The sequence below is a fragment of the Schistocerca cancellata genome, chromosome 3 (genome assembly GCF_023864275.1).
Source record: "Schistocerca cancellata isolate TAMUIC-IGC-003103 chromosome 3, iqSchCanc2.1, whole genome shotgun sequence".
NCBI classification, from domain to species: Eukaryota; Metazoa; Arthropoda; class Insecta; order Orthoptera; family Acrididae; genus Schistocerca; species Schistocerca cancellata.
Genome location: NC_064628.1, coordinates 512,938,299 through 512,956,526, shown reverse-complemented (window position 1 = coordinate 512,956,526; position 18,228 = coordinate 512,938,299). Strand labels below are relative to the sequence as shown.

The following is an 18,228-nucleotide window of genomic DNA, read 5'->3' as shown; positions in this document are numbered from 1 at the left end:
TAGGTCAGTATACATAATTAAGTCCGAGGTTGTTTAAAAGCTCTTGATTACTTCACAAGATAGTTATGTGTTAAATATTTGGCTTTGAGAATTTACATGAGAAGAAGTTTAGAGAAGATCTGAAATTATATTTAAAGTTTTTTGGAAATTGCTAAGTACTCTCATTATGGTACCCTGGTTAAAAATAGTCTTGATAATTTGCGCCTTCACATCATCGTCATTGTGCACCTCACAGACTCACTGGCTCTAGTGCCCATATGTCATTCCTATCCTGTGCACTTGCTGCCCGTACCTCCAACATTCTTACTTCACTCACCTGTTGTCTCCCACCGAGAGCCAGCTACCCCTCCTCAAACCCTTCTCCCACGTTCTGCCTCTTTCTTCCTTGATCCACCACAGTAAACACAGCCTCTCAATGAGTCCACCTACCAAACTGCAGTCCTGGTGTTGTGTGTTGGCACAGTGTAGCTGCACAGAGATGGAGGTGCTGCAGTTGAGTTGGAGGCAGGGGAGTGGGGGAAGAGACACACTAGCTCATTAAATGATTGGTCAGATAGCTAGCAAGTTTTCATTCTTCCTTGTGTGGCTGTTAACTACTCAACACTTGTACTATTTGTTGAGTGGTCGCCTTTCTTCCTAAATTACATACATTCCATTTCATTACATTCCTTCCACATTTATAATAACCTAATATAATATATCAAACAAGGAGGAATTTCCAAATGAGAAATAGACAACATGTTAATGTTAGGGAATCCAATCTATCAGTCTTTAGTGCCACTATTGAAATCACTAAGATCATCACCATTCTTCACAAAGCAGAAAAAGGTAGATTATTGAATATCTTTGAAGAAACAGAGATTGCACTGCATGGGGAAACACCCAGACAGCATCCTTAATGAACAGGCAGAGGTACAAAATCTATAATCTGTACTGTTATACAAGTCATTGTTTAAAGTTGTTCCCAAAAATCTTGGAAAGCACTTGACCAATTTACTTCAAATTTTTACACAACACAGTAGTTGACAACATATGTCAGTATGTTGTGAGGTCTAAATTCGTGTTAACAACACTATTGTATAGTGGAAACATATTTCATTCCACCTTGCACACTGTATTGTTCATAACTATTGACATGGAAATATAGCATACATTTTTGGTGAAATTCACATCTAAATCTTTTTTATCATGTTTTTTGTAAGGGATTAGACATATAAACTTAATAGTTTGGCAAACATTGTGCCTGAAGTCTAAGTGTTACTCATTTGAAACTGACTTTAAAAAAAAAAGTAGTGTTTGGACTGCTTTTTGACGGGAATATTTGCTTTTGCTAAAGTTTTAACAATTTTCCTCTGAAACGATCTCTGCTAATTGTCTTTCCTTGGCTGTGTTTTAAGCTTTCAACAAATGATTGTTTCTGTTGAGAAGTAGCAGCATTTTTCCCACCGATGAACAGTTTCTTAATTCTCTCTCTTTTCAATAATTACAAAATCTGCAGAATATTCATTTTGACCTTTTATGGGAACTCTTAGCTGTGCACCCATACTTGACAGTTCCAGAGATAGAACTGACTAGGTACTTGTCATAGAAATATAACCCAGAAGTACCTATTTGCACGTTGGAGGAAGACTTCCAGTATGGTCCAAATACTGTGTTGACAGGTCTTGTTTCCCAGTTGTTATAGTTTAGAGTGTGGACACTGTAAACTGGCTGTTTGCTGCAAGTGTAAACAAACTAGAGGTAAGGCTGTTCAGTGGAGAGGAGTGGTCTGGGAAAACAAGACCCACCCATGTCACACAGGGCAGCCAGCCTACACTCATGTTCTGTGTAAGCAAAACTGACACAGTGTGTCACTATTCGTGCATGGGGAGCTCCAAAAACCAAATTTCATAAATCTACATCGCCACTCCTCGTTGGTCATACAAACATTCCAATATCATTTCTTCCGGATTTCCAATTCCACAATTGGTCAATATTTTCTCTCATGTAAATGCACAACTGATACACTTGCTTTGTCAAGTTTTGTCTTGTTTATAAAAAAAAAAATTCTGTTTATCGGGATGGAGTGGATGTTTGTTCAGTGATGTTTATGTTGAACTGTGTTTGAAGTTGTCTGCCTCTAATATTTATTTGAAGAGAAGCATTGTGCTGACTGGATCAGAAAGAAAACCAGCTGATTTCAAGACGACATTTGTGTCAATAACTTCCTATCAGGAAACTGATATCTGACCTGCCTAGCAAAACTCATAATGATGTAAATACAGTGACATGGTGATGGTGATCACGAATCCCTTCTGGTGTTGTGAGGACCATAATCGAACTCTTGTGACTGTCTGAAATTAGTCCCTTCACTTATTTCAAAACAAGGAAATAGAACAGTGAGCATGGCACAGCAAAAAGGATTTAATAAATGCTACTTTGTAATTGCTTGCTGGACATTTGCAGTGTGGTAAATGAGGTATTTCAGGCCTGACCAAAACCCCACCATCTAAAATTGCCATGTTAATGTTAAAGTATGCACAGTATACAGACATACATGTTTCTTTGTACTAAGACGCTGGGTCCCACAGCTGAGTCCTATGTTGCATTTTGTTGTGTGCGTATTACGTAGGCCAGATTTGATAAAATAGTTAATCTGGAAAGAATTCCATATGAAATAGCACTTATTAGATAATTTTTCATTTTAGCATTTTCAGGCACAATTCTCATATCTTTTCACATTCACTGCAAATGTGAGTTTTCCAGGTCCCTATTCATAACAAATTGTGTGTGTGTGTGTGTGTGTGTGTGTGTGTGTGAGAGAGAGAGAGAGAGAGAGAGAGAGAGAGAGAGAGAGAGATTGTGAGTGTGAGTTTGTGGGGCTTAAAGGCACTCAACAGCAAAGTTATCAATGCGTTTAACATTCTGTCCATCTGCTATTTGTCCCTGCATGGTATTATTCAATGTACGTAGTCAGTGCATTCCACAGATCTGTCCAAGTATGGTTTTAGAGGTAACAAGAGACCTATATTTAGATTCTTTCCTCTGGCCAGTAGTAGTTTCTTTTTTTTCTTACTGTGACCCGGAAGTGTCACTGAGACAAGTGACATTGCACTGATAGAAGAAATTGTCTTAAGATTATATTTACATGTGTTTTAAAGAGAAAGTTGTTCTCATTCCATTTAGTATTGTAAGGTATCATAACATGCGATGAATATATATAGACACACACTCGTAGGTTTTCTCTAGATCAACATCATTTATAATCATCACGAATATTTCACACCTGTCAGGCATATTGTTTGATGTAATCGTGCACAGTATGTAACTATAAGGGGCATTCAAAAAGAAATGAGGCGGAGGCATAATTACAGAAACCAGTACCTCTATGTTAGAAATATTGACCCTGGCTGTTGAGACACTTGTCCCACTGTGACACAAGGTGGTGAATGGCTGTCTCATAAAATTCCCAGGGCTGCGATGTTAACCAGTTCCGTACGTACAGCTGGACGTCGTCATCCGAGTTGAATCGTTTGCCCCTCAGAGCCTTTTTAAGGGGACAAAAAATGGCGTAATCACACGGAGAGATGTCTGGACTGTGTGGAGGGTGGCCGAGAACCTCCCATTTGAATTTCTGCAGGAGTGCCGAAACTTTGTTGGCCGTATGAGGCTTTGCATTGTCGTGGAGCAGAATGACCTCACGGGTGAGATGCTCAATCCGACCATGGTGGCTGTGGCTTTCACTGTCACTTAGCAGTCTTGGGTAATGAGTGCATCCACCAGCTGGATGATGTCATCGGTAATGCAGTGTGGTTCTCCAGACCTTGCACCATCGGCTAATGACACCTGTCCTTCCCTGAAGTGCTTGTGCCACACCTTGACCCTTGCAAGGGATATGCAGTGTTTGCCGTACACTTGTGGCATTCGTCGATGAATGTCCGTTCCTCCTACTCTACCACTGTCAGAAAATGATCAACATTTCTTTGCTCTTCTGTTGAACCCTTCATGTCACTGTTCGCAATACGACTGGCTGTGTTGGACGATTGATGCATGCTGCTGCTGGCTCTGTAGTCACGTGACATCCACGTGTGCCCTCTAGCGGTTAGCGACGGGCTGTGAACTTCCACGCTCTGGTTGGAACCACATCTCATTACACACGCTCCAATATCAACCTCCTGTCACCGGTTTGTGCATTCCACACTCCGGCTTGTTTCTTTTTGGAGGCCTGTAGAATTATTTATTTATTTTTTTTAAGTAACATTTTTTTTCTGTTTTAGTGTAAGCAAAGTAGTGTTTGTGTTATCAGCACAAGTAGGCTTACATTTTTGTTTGTGTTCTACATCAGCTGTCAATGATAATGCGCTTTATACTTTCAAAATACTTTTGAAGTGCAGCACTTTGTGTGGAAAAAGGTGTATACCAAATTATGTGTCAAAGTTTACTGTGTCACAGAAAATATTTTATGTAGTTGTGACGTAAAATCACTCACAGCAGCATTTTCAGTCTCACAGTACTTCATCAGTGTTTAGCTGGATTTATTTTCTGCTTTTTTTTCTATTTTCCAATCAGATGTACTAAATTACTTTCTCATTTTGCTTGACAGATCTGGGCTAATTGGATCTGCTGGAAGACAAAGAATGGTTGCTGATAATGTGCACTCATCAGATATCTCTCCACAAATAGCATACCCGAACTCATCATTGAACTTGAATGAATATTACCTAAATCCTAGCACAGATGATGACTATAACATTGAAGATGCATCACAACCTTGTTCTTCAAATGAAAGGTGTGTATGAAAAGTGAACTTTCTTTGATTGTGTTAAAATACTGGAGAGGACACTTACTAGTCGTGGACATTTTATGTCATGTAAGTGTGCCTGACAACCAGTGGCAACTCTAGTTTGGAATATCAACAATAGTAGGATAAGGATAGATTGTTACTCACCGTAAAGATGGCTCTTGAGTTGCAGGCAGGCACAGCAAAAAGACTGTCACACATTTAGCTTTAGTTAAAGCCTTCTTCAGCAAAGAGCAAAGAGCTTCCCATGCACAGATTCACTTGAGCAAGCGCACCTCACACATACTTCACCATCATCTCCAACAGATTGGACCAGTCTGGAGTTTAGCAGTGGGGGGGAGGGGGGGCGATAGCTAGGAATAGCAGATAGCAGGGTAAGGATGGGTAGAAAGAAGAGCACTGTCTTGCAGGATGGAGGGATGACAAGACTGCCATGTGTAGCATCAGGAGACTGTTAGGAGAGGGGCGGAGGGGGGGAAGTCAGAAAAGGAGAGTAGCAGGGAAAAGGTAGGATGGACAGGTAGTTGGCAGATGGTGACACACAGTAAGGGAGAGGGGGGCATGCATTGGGAGGAGATAGCACATTGGGGGCTGAAACTGTTGGGTGGTGGGTATGGGGACAGTAGGTTACCACAGGTTTTGGCTTGGATAATTTCGGGAGCGGGTAATGTTCTGTAAGGATAACTCCCACTTACACAGTTCAGAAAATCTTGTGGTGGAGAGGAGAATCCAGATGGCCCAGGTTGTGAAGCAGCCATTGAAATCAAGCATGTTATGTTCAGCTACATGTTGTGCCACAGCGTGACCTACCGTACTCTTGGTCACAGTTTGGTTCATCATGGTGAACAGCTGGTTGGTAGTTGTACCAACATAAAAAGCAGTGCAACGATTGCAGCTGAGCTGGTATATAACGTTGCTGCTTTCACAGGTGTCACAGCCTCTGATGGTGTAGGATAAGCCTGTGACAGGACTGGAAAAGCTGGAAAAGGAGGTGCAGGGTGGGTGGATGGGCAGGTCTTGCACCTGGATCTTCCACAAGGATATGGTCCCTATGGCCAGTCTCCCAAAATCCTCAATCCCTGGTCTGGTTCATGTTTATTGATAATGTCTTCATGATCTGAAATCAGGCCCAAGACACCCTATCCTCATTCCTTTACAATATCAACACTTTCTCTCCCATCCACTTCATTTGGTCTTCCTCAACCGAGTACACCACATTCCTGGATGTGACCTCCTCCTCTTTGATGGCTCCATACACACCTCTGCCCACGTAAAACCCACCAGCCACAAACAGTACCTGCATTTCAACAGCTGCCATCTATTCCTTACCAAAAATTGCTCCCATATAGCCTGGCCACCTGGGGACAGCATATCTGCAGTGACAAGCACTCACTTGCCCTGTATGCTGAAGGTCTCACCAAGGCCTTCACACACAGGTGCTACCCTCAGACCCAATCTGAAAACAGAACTTGCATTCCATTTCCTCACACGCTGCCAATTTTCCCACCATCTCCAAGAATCAGCTAAAAAGGAATGCTTCCTGCATCACCCAATACAACCCTGAACTGGAACAGTGAAACCAAATCCTTCGTCAGGTCTTTGGCTACCTACCATCATGCCCTGAAGTGAGGGACATCTTACCCAAGATCCTTTCCACCTCAAGTGATGTTTGCTTGACCACCCAAACTTCATAACTTCCTAGTCCATCACTACACCACTCGTAAACCCAACCTCTTGCCTTAGGAATCATATCTCTGTGGAAGACCCAGGTGCAATGCCTGCCCAGTCCATCAAACAGCATTTCCTATTCCAATTCTGTCACAGTCTCATCCAACCTCATCAGAGGCTGGGCCACCTGTAAAAGCAGCAATGTCATATATTAGCACTGCTGCAATCATTGCACAGCTTTTTTATTGGTATGACTACCAACCAGCTCTCCACCAGGATTAATGGTTACTGTCAAACTATGACCAAGTGCATGGTAGATTACCCTGTGGCACAGTGTGGAGCACGGACATAAAATGCTTGATTTCAGTGGCTGCTTCACAACCCAGGCCATCTGGATTGTCCCCAGCACCAGCTTTTCTGAAACATGCGGATGGGAGTTATCCTTACAACACACTGTCCATTCCCGAAATTATCCCAGCTTCAACCTATGGTAAGCAACTGTCCCTGCACCCTATGTCCCATCACCTAATTGCTATTCCCATTCAGGACCCTCATTGAGTGCCACTGTCTGTCAATACACCCATACATCTTTCCCCTTCCCTGCACCTCTTCTTTTCTGCTCAACCCCTTCTCCCACTTCCTACCCCACAGCTCCCCTATGTTGTGCCTGTAAGTCTTACCATGCCTCCATTAAATCCCTGTGTGCTTTGCCAGACACCACACTTCTCTCCACCCACCTGTACTTTGCTACCCCTCCCTGCCACACTCCAGATTGCTACTTTAATTCAATGTGACAGTTACATTCCAGTCCGAGCTGCCAGAAATGCTGGTCATGTGTCCATGAGATGTTCTTGTTTGTGTGCAAGTCTGTGTATGTTTTTTCATTTCCGAAGATGGCTTTGGGGAAAGCAAAATGGGTAAAACCCTTTTTTGTTGTGCCTGTCTACAACTCAACTTGTCATGTTTACAGAGAGCAGCACTCTACCCTTTTCCTAATGTTGTTGCAAATGTACTCATTTCATTTTTCTTTAGTTTGTTAATTGTGTCCATCTTGTGTTGGAGATAATGATGTTGGTGTGGACAGAATTTTGTCTGCTCATAGCCCTATTACATCAGGGCAAGAGTCTTCTTACTTTTAACATCATCAATTTTCACTGTTAAGAACTGATAGTCTTACTTTAGCCCACTACTGCAGTATAATACTGCAGCAATAAAACATAAATGAGAGAAAAATGCCAACATAAAATTTGAGTGGCAAAGAAAATGCGCCATTTATAACAATAAAACATAGTGTGCACACAAGTGTCTGCCAACAGAAAAATGTCTCGAAGGCTGTGCGATATTTTGTAACAACAAAGTGCTTTCGATAAGCATGACATCACAACTGTTTAATTAGGTTTGTTTGAGCAGTTGCCAGTAGGCTCATGTATATGCCCAGAGCACAAGTCTCACATGTGCAGTGCATTCTCCTGCTTGTGGCCAAGCTGCCAGATTCAAGCATATGTGGAGCAGACTGAGCTGTTGTGGTGGTGGTTGGGGAGGGGGAGTCTCCTTGTGACACATGTTTACGTTTTGTGATTTTGGTGTTTTCATTTACAAAAATGGATTCCTGTGGCTAGGAGCTGTTAAGTGAATTAAAATACATTCACATAACAGTTTTCTGATATTATTTTATTTCTACATTGTTGGCAATCAAGCATTAATTGCCATGCATAACGATGAAGTTACTTTTGTTGGTTTGCAAAAGAAATTTGGCTTTTATTAATCTTTTCCGCAGAGGCAGTCAGTGTCTTTGAAACAATATGTTTCTTTCCACAGTATTGGCTATTCGCTGAATTTCAAGTGTACGTGTTCATCTTCTGGTGCATATGGCATTATGCAAAAATAAAGAACCAAACGTGAGATAATACAATACTGGTATGCCAAGAAAATTGGCATCCTGAAAATCACACTGAAAAATCTTTAGACGAGGTTGGGGCCTACTTCATTGTGTATTTGACTTATGAATCTGCACTTTAAGGCGAATTATGCATTTTGTATGGTGTACAAAATTCCAATGTTCTTGGGGTATTCTCTGATGTCCTATTTCTTTTATGACATAATGTAAGATATCTAAATCCCATATACACAAGCTCTCTAAATGTTATATATACATGAATGTACGTAAATGTTCACTTGAAGATGAATAAGCAGACAAATTTGGTTAGGAGTATTGTATATATTGCAACGTTAGCAGAATTTTACAGATCTACCTTCTACACATGATGAATTATGTTATGTGAAAGAATGTGCAGTGAATTTCTTACATCTTAAAGTGTTTGACTGTCATTCAAAATTGAACTCTTTGAAGACCAACGACTTAAAAGAAATTTGGGCTCAGAAGACAGGACAGGGTAGTCATAATGTAAAATTTTACTACCATATTTGTGTTTGATATGTCTCAAAGGGTAACACATGCAATAAAGACCAATATTATATGTGCAAGCTTAACTTTTCTTGTAGCTACACTATTCCTTACTTGTATGTTTGTGCTGCTTAACATTGTTTTTGCTGTTTGCTGGTGAAATGATGTGACGTGAGCTATGCCTGGCTGACAGAAGCACATCACAGTCTCGATTTCAATGCTTCAGAAACTAATGTGCTGTGTTTGGTGGAATTCATATTTACACCTTCGTAATATGAAAATATTTAGTGTACATGTTGCTGTGCATTAAAGATGTTAATAATTACCAGCGAACTCCATAGATTCAGACTACCAGAGTGGAAATAAATGACTAACAGGAATCAGGTAAGAAAGATTATGTATTTTTTTCTTGGTGTATCCAAGAAAATGAAATTTTGATAGAAAATATTTGGCCAGACCGCTACACCAGTAAGGACCAGTTGTACTGTCCCCTGGTAGCAGCTGCCTGAGTAGCGCAGAAAATGCGTTGAATGAACACGTAATAACGCCTAACCAGAGAATAAATGCGGGTAACTAAACCGTTGATTGTGGCAGGGTTAGCGAAGTTAACAGGAGAATAAGTTACAGAATTAGTGATGCCAAATGAGGACATCACACAAATTATGGAAGAATAAGACGATTCCAAATTTATATAAAAATTTCATACTACTACTTTTCGATCTCATGCTTGAGAAGCTGGAGCATATGAATGAAATGTGAAACTATTTCTGAACATAAAACTTTTTGCTTGTAGTAGGCCTAATAAGTATTTGATATTGGTACTTTGTGAATTATATTTTCTCGTGTTATAAAAATGACCATTTGTGCCAAAACAGTATCATTTATTTGGTGTGTGTCACAGTAGCTACAATATTAGACAGGCCTATTTCGATTTATCTGTTAGACAGTGACAAAATACACGTAATCAGATTGAGAAACCACACAAGTCTGGGGTATTGTTGGTATTAACAGCTTTTTCAGTATTAGACAAAGATATTTCTTTTTTTTCATATAGCAAAACATTTGACAATCTTTGATGAGGTAATAGATTGTTTCCCAGAAAGGAAAGCATGTTATGTAAAGCTGTAACAAGGTTGGAGAGAAAAAAAATGCTGAAAACATGTGTACTGTCTTGCTTGTCTCTTCTTCTGGTTTCATGTATCTTATATTTAATTTTATGTCACACAAAAAAGCAAGTTATTAGCTATAGGAAATAAAGAAAGCAAATTTTCTGAAGAGTTCTTGTTCTCCCGGTTACAAATTATCCCATCGAATATTGATTGCGAGGTCCCCCACCCCCCCAATCCCACCCCGATGCACAGAGCAGTCTGAGTTAGAGTGGGAAAGTGGATAATCTCCACGTGACCGGCATTTACATTTAGTGATTTTGCTGTTTCCTCTTCGTTTATTGCTCTCACGTCAAGTGAAAACAAAATGGATTTCTGTGGCCAGGAACTATCAAGTGAATTAAAATACATTGATATGAGTACGGAAGGCTAAAATATGTTATTAGTTTCAGATTTGATTTTATTTCCACCTTTCTGACAGTCAAGTATTAATTGCCTTGCAGAACAGTGAAGTTATTTTTGTCGATTTGCTAAAGAAGTTTGGCCTTTATTAATCTTTTCCGATGAGGCAGTCAATTTATTTGAAACAAAGTATTTAATTCCACACTATTGGCTAGTTTCAACTATTCGCTGCATTTCAAAAGTGCATGTTTTCATCTTCTAGCACATATGACATTATGCCATAATGAAGAACCAAACATTAGATAATACGGTACTGGTACTCTAAGAAAATTTACATCCGAATGTGCACTTTAAGCCGAATTACGCATTTTAGTATGGTTCACGAAATTCTGATTCTTTTGGAGTATCCTCTGATGTCTTGTTTCTTTTATGACATAATATAAGATCTTTTAATGTCTTACACTTATGAACATATGTGCTTCCAGCATCCTAGTAGCTGCGCAATTGTGGTGACGCCTGTTATCTGGCGCTCTCTGGCAACTACTGAAACGGGAAGATATTGCAAATGATTATTTGAAAAGCGTTATTTTCAAAGTGAATTTCCTTTTATGTAAGATGAACTATGTGGAGAATGTACGATGAATTTCTTAAATCACAGAGTGTTTGACTCTCATTTAAAAATAAAGTCTTTGAGTACAAACATTTAGAAAAATTTTGAGCCCAGAAGATCAAGACGTTTATGTCTATATTAAAAATTTTACTGGCACATTTGTGGGATGTATCTTAATGTGTAACACGCGCAAAAAAGATCAACATTCTATGTGGAAACTTAGCTTCTCTTGCAGCTTATTAATCTTCGAGACCAAGATAATATGTGAAAGCTCTGCATTTCTTGTAGTAACTGTATGTATAATAATTTAAACCATGAACGTTTCCTATTTGTGGACACTTAACAATGATATCGCTGTTGGCTAACTACATCACGTGTCCTATTCTCGAATATCCTGTCATCGGCTGGTGAGATCACATGCCATGAGCTATGACTGGCTATGGCTACAAATCACATTGCAATCTTGATTTCAATGCTTCGGAAAGTAACATGCGGCGTTTGGTGGAATTTAAATGTACACTTAAGTGATACGAAAATATGCAGAGTATAGGTTGCTGCACATCAAAGATCTTTCCGAAACGTGTGTGTGTGTGTGTGTGTGTGTGTGTGTGTTTCGGGAAATCCGGGAATTTTTCTTTTCTTGTCCACGTATACACCCTGAAATAGAACGCAAGTATTAAACTTGAATGGAAGTGCTTAATTTGAGGAATACAAAATAGTTAAATTTACAAACTCATACACCAACTGTGCAAAGCAAGAATTGCAATCAAATGAGCATTAGACTAAATGACATTCAGGATGCTGATCTATTTTTAATGCATTGGCCGAGTTAAGTTCATTAGAATGATTGGTCAAGAACAGAAAACAAATTAGAAGTTAGTCTCGGTAACTATCACCAACGCTTTAAGGCTAGGTGCAAATTGAGACGTTTATAGCGCATGTGTCGTGGCGCAGCGTGCATTTTTGTAACTTCACAAGTTCAAATGGGACCATGCAAATTGCTACATGACGCGACTGGTACACGAAACGCGCCTGCGCCAGGTCGCACGGCGTTATGGTTATGACACAGTTTCTTGCGCCGCGCGTTACGCGTGCCTCGCTAGCACCGTGGGAAGTTTGAGGCGGGGAGCGGAAAAGTAGCCCGGCCATATGCTCACATCAGCACGGCGCATATGAGCAGTGGTAGATATTGCCAATACAATAAATATTGCCTTACTGTATACTAAGTTTTATTGCCTTGGTGTAGTGTTCCGTTTTTTGCCAATTAAATGCTCCAGCTTTTTTCATTAGTACATTATACTTTTCTGTTATTTGTATCCGTATAGTTTTTTTTTTTCCTGCTTCTGGTAAAAAGCATCCAAGATCTGAAGTATAGAAGTCTCACTGTCATTACTTGGATATGGATGTAATATATGTACTGTACTGTACTATACTACATGCATGTGAACATCACGTTTCCACTGCAAGCTAGAAACAGTCTAAAAGCAGTCACAAATAACAATGTTTTAATTGGTTCGCCGTGATGTGAAAAGGCATTTCAATTGTTGCATGCACATTATCAGCATTAATAAACTAATTATACAACAGGCTACACAAATGAAGAAAATGGTCGCTATTATTACGAAAGCAGGAATATCCTAAAAGAGTGTCACGATTAGATATATTTAATTTGTTGAAATATACTGCTGACCAAGGCAGATCTACTTTCATGACAATGTTTTTCGAACTCCAGCTCACATGGCTAGCTTCTGCATTCCTGTCACACGCATTATCCTCCACTAATGACAATACACTGACCATTGTGTTGTGCGACAGATCAATTGTTTATTTTTCTCAATAACAACTATTTTATTCGCAATCACACATTGTCAGTTTGGCAAGCTGTAGGTGAGTCACCAGTATCTGGCATGTGTGTATCATTACACCTGAAGGAACGCTCATCATTATTTTAATACTGCTCAGATCATGATTAGGAATAAAATCCTTTTGGTAAGTTTCCATTCCAGTTGCTCAGTGTTAAAAATGTGATGGGTTACGGGGATTCCACCAAATTCCAACAGAATTGGCAATCTATTTTTGTGTGAGTTAGTAACCTTTTCTCATTCGAAGAAGCATCACAATTTATGTGTAATGGCCACATTTCTCTTGGTGTCAGGTTTAATTGTACTTCCTTTGTCACAGTATAATTTGCTAAACTCATCTCACAGCAGCTATTGCGACAGAATTCCGAAATGGAGTGCCTCATTAAACAAGTAATTCAAGTAATTGGCAATCACAGAGCTCAATAGCTTCTGAAAAACCTCATAGTGTTGGTTTGCAGTAACATAAAAGAAGAGATTTCATGTTTCTTTTCATACTAGGAAGCTCTTGTTTCACTAGCTGTCGATAACTCTTAAAAAATTACAGTCACTGAAGTGAAATAAAATAAAAAGGGAAGTATAAGTACTGATATATTGCCATAGATAAGAAAGTTCCGTGTGTTTAAGAATTGGCAAAACACTCTGCTCCTTATGTGCTATCATTCGCCAAACTTTCGTTTCAATGTCTCGAGTGGTTTAGGAGATGTGAGAGCTGTTGCGAGTATTTCATTCTCGCAGGCGTGAGAGTGGAAGTGAGCGCACCACATAGGATCCTTTTTTCTCAAGATCGGAGGCAGATAGAGACCTCCTCCCAAGTCTAAACAAAAATTCAACATGTTAGCTAAGTTTCATACGCAGCAACATATGGTGTAATATGCACAAGTCTTACTTGCGTAGTGTCTTACTAAAATGTGTACATCACAATAAGAATGGCCATTAGCGAGATGATGGGCACTTTGCCATGAAGCTGACATATAATGCTACAAGTAAGGCAAAAATCAAATATATTCAGTGAATAGTTTCTGTAAAATCATTTGAGAAAGATAACAGATTGTGTGCGCTTTGGTTCTGTCAGCGAAGAGCGTCGCCAGTCAGCACGTGTGAAGTATGGTGTATGCGTCACAATATGCGCTGGACCCGCGCGACTCGTGCGGAACATGTGTGTCGTGCTGTAGTGTCATGTCACTTCACACGTGTTATATGCTTCTCAATTTGCGCCTAGCCTGATGCCCGCCAATTGTGGAGCTCACTAGGGGTCGTGCTTTAGGCCCAAGTCAGTTATGGATGATGTAGGTTGCCACATCCACCAGCAAAGGCAGCAGTGAACTTGCCGAAACGAACTGCAGCGTGAGGCTTCGTCATCTCACAGGCAGAGTAAGCCCCCAGTTCTTCAGTAGACAAAGACACAGTTCACAATGTAAACACCAGCAATCCAAACGGGGAGCAACCCACCATTATATGATTCCAAACATGACTTCATCCAGCGGGTGACACCTCACTGACCTCCAACGAACAACCCCCTGACCAGACAGCCCAGCTGCGAGCTGTGCACACATTTAAGTTATCCATGCGTTGCTTCAAAAGTGCCATCATCCTGGATGGCCAAGAAACCATAACTTAGCAATGCAACCAAAGAGGTTCAATGGGTACCAGAATCCATATCAGGGCACATGCACAGCTCATCTTGGCTTAGGGAGAACCCATCCTGGTTCACATGGCTACTCCTCTGATCTAGTTATATGTTGGCCCCTCATAGGTAAAGTAGTTGTTCATAAAAATAAAGATGATTAAAGTGAACAGGAAGGTTGTCACAGGTTTGGAAGCAGGAGGGAGTTGGTTGAGGATTCAACAGTGGACAGACCATGTACACGGAGACTGTTGGTATAGATGGGGGTGGCATCAATTGTGACAAGCAAGGGGTGTGGTGGTAATAGGATGTGCAATGATTTCTGACTGTCTAGGGAATGGTTGCTGTCCTCAGTGTAGGAGGAGAGTTTTTATACAGGTGTATACGACCCGGGAGATCGTGGAAAAACCCAGAGATTTTTTCATCCGGGAGAAAACCGGGAAAAACCCGGGAATATTTTAGAATTCTGAGAATTTTTCGTTGTTTTAGTTTTCAGTTAAATTTTTTGGATTTTGACTGGTAAGAACTGATACTTTAACAACGCATATTACTGTATCCCGCTACTGCAGAATAATAGTGCAGCATTAAAACATAAATGATAGAAAAAAATGAAAATAAAACTTAATTGCGTAGGAAATGCGCCATATAAACTAACACAGTGCACGTACAAGCGTCTGCCAACAGCAAAATGTGTCAAAGGCTTTAGGAAGACTGTGTAATGCTTCATAATAACAAATTTCCTCTGATGAGCATAACGTCACAACTGTTTACATTAGATTCATAGAAGCAGTTATGAGCGGGCTCATGCACACGTGCAGCTGAGTCGCATATGAGTAATATCTTCTCCCACTTATGGCTACAGAAATGTGACTGTTGGCTGTGTAAGAAGCAGTAGCAGCAACCAGCCACATGGGGTACCCGGAAAAATTTTACTGGTGCGCCAAAGCTGCCCGATTCTCGTGTGACCAGCGGGCCTGGGTCTAGTGGGGTCGGGGTTCTCGATTAGCTAAAGAAATTTGACTCTTATTAAGCTTTCCTACTGAAGCAGTAAATTTATTTGAAACGAAGTGTTTAATTCCAGACTATAGGCTAGTTTAAACTGTTCACTGCATTTCAAGTGCACGTTTTCATCTTCTAGCATGTATGGCATTATGCCATAATAAAGAACTAAATATGAGATAATACAGTACTGGTACTCCAAGAAAATTTATGCCCTGAAAACCACACCGAAAAGCCTAATACCCGGTCGCGGCCTACGTCATTGGGAATCTGGACATAGGAATGTGCGCTTTAAGGCGAACTATGTATTTTAGTATGGTTCACGAAATTCCGACGCTCTTGGAGTGTCATCTGATGTCTTGTTTCTTTTATGACATAATGTAAGTAAGATCTTTTAATGTTTTACACGTACAAACATACGGGCTTCCTACATCACTGTAGCTGCGCAAGCATGGTGACACCTTTCATCTGGCGCTCTATGGCAACTGCTGAAATGAATCTATTTCTAACAGGTCACGGGAAAATATTGCAAATTGTGGTTTGAAAAGTACTATTTTCAAAGTAAATTTCCCTTTACGCAAGATGAACTATGTGCAAGAATGTACAATGAATTTCTTGCTCTCATTTAAAAATCAACTCTTTGATGACGAGCCATTTAGAAGAATTTCGAGCCCAGAAGATCAGAGATTTATATCGGGATTAAAAATTTTACTGGTGTATTTGTGTGGTGTCTCTTAAAGTGTAACATGTGCTAAACAGATCAACATTATAAGTGAAACCTTAGCTTCTCTTGTAGCTTATTAAACTTTGAGACAAACATTACATGTGGAAGCTTTGCTTTTCTTGTAGCAACACTATGTATATTAGCTTAAACCATTAACTTTTCCTGTTTGTGGAATTTGAATTTTTACTTTCGTAATATGAAAATATACAATGTACTTGCTGCTGCATATCAAAGATCTTTCCAAAATGTGTTCCTCCCCCCTGAGTTTCGTTTTCTAAAGAGACGAGAAATTCTACACTACTGTATAAAACCATATCCATTCAAAGGACCGATAAGTTTTACAGTTCTGACGGAAAGTATATTGTCACTTAGCACGGAAAAAGTGTATTTTCACCTGGGAGAAAATGTATTTTTAACTGAGAGATCCGCGAAAAATCTGAGAAATTTTTTCCTTGTCCGCGTATACACCCTGTTATAGGTTGCAGGTGTTGATCTTCCAAAGCAGAGATACATTAAGTGAGTGCTTTGAAGCCAGCAACTGTGGAGTTTTGTGGATCTTAGGAAGAAAGTAAAAGTTGATGTGGTTTGGGTGGGATAAGAAGATGTAGAGATTGAGGTCTTGGTTCTTTTGAGGAGGTTACACTTTTAAGGAGGCACTATAGGTAAATTTGTACTGATTGGATGGGATCATGATGGCGGATGCTGTGTGTAGAAGTGTCAGTAAGCTGGCACAGACCCTCACTTACATAATCTCGTCAGTCAAGTAACAGAGTGGTAGCTCACTTGTCCACCGGAAGGATAATGATGGAGTTATCAGTTTTTGGGAAATGAAGTGGCTGGAATTTGTGTTTTATGGACTCGAGAAGGGGTAGTGAAGCAGTGTTGGATGTTACGATTTCTTGGAAAGTTCCGAGGGGTGATTTTGAGGTAGTGGTGGTTGGTTAAGTTGGGATTGTTGTGGGAACAGTTCAAGGTAGGGTTCAGTGTCATTTTTATTGTTATTAATTTTTTCAGACTGAATTGAAAAGTGATGTTTCCTGTTGAAATTATGTGTGAAGAAAAATAGGTCCTGAACCAAAGCACCATTATTAAATGCAGGTTTAGGACTGAGAGTGAGACCCTTGTATAATGCAGATAATTAAGGAGGGGAGTGAGCCACAGACGAAAGGTTGAGAACACTGTACTGTTGTGGCTGGTTCTTGTGATCCTGAGTTACCGTTGCTCTGGGGAGGTTGAAAGTTTGCCTGGCTCAGTTTGTAGGAGTGGAGTGGTGATTGATGGTATGGCTGTTTAGGGAGCTGGAGTGGGTCAGAGATGGAAGTACCACTGCTGAAGTAGTGTAGGAGAAGTTAGGATAGTGTTTTGAGGTGAAGCCTGGCCTGTTGGTTCAACTTGTAGTTGCCTTGGGGGATGATGAAATCCCAGGAAACGTAAGGAGCAGATAACTGCATGATTTTTAGGAGGAGGGAAGTGTGGTGGAGTGGAAATTGGCAGTCGAGGTATAAAGGTCACAGGTTAGATTGCTAAGTGCAAGAGGTATTTGGAACTGTAAAAGGGGCTGGTGAAGAATGAGATTTCATTCGGAAGTAGAAACTTCGAGTGTTAGGCCTGTGGCGGTGATTCCCAGGTACAAGCAGGTATCAAGAAACAGGATGTGAGATCTTAGTTTAGGCACTGAAAAAACAGGTTTTCAAAAGGACTGAATATAATATGTGATGGGATTCATCATGGAATAAGAGAAAGTTTTGTAGTGCTAGAGATGATGAGAGTGGCACAAAGTAGCAGAGGGGAAAAAATGAGACGGGAAAAGTAAGGCAAGCAAAGAAAAAGATAAGAAGAGACAGGAAAATTCAGCTAAAATCGTGAGAACAGATAAGAGCTGAAAAGAAGGAATGAATGAATGGGCAAGAAGCGATGGGAATTTTTTGTAAGAAAACTAGAAAATATACAGCAAAAATTTATCAAACAATGGAAAATCCAGGATGGAATAATGATAATATTATGAAAAGGATAGGTTGTTACCATCTAGCGGAGAAACAGAGTCAAAGA

General features: G+C 40.1%; 1 protein-coding gene across 2 annotated transcripts in view; it reads left to right on the top strand.

Annotated features, from left to right (window-relative positions):
- LOC126175311 (tonsoku-like protein) overlaps positions 1–18,228 on the top strand; it is a 259,997-nt gene that overhangs the window by 175,481 nt on the left and 66,288 nt on the right. For both annotated transcript variants that reach the window (XM_049922019.1, XM_049922017.1), the window contains exon 18: positions 4,583–4,768. In XM_049922019.1, the coding sequence (XP_049777976.1) occupies positions 4,583–4,768 (186 nt within the window). The remainder of the gene's footprint in view (positions 1–4,582; positions 4,769–18,228) is intronic.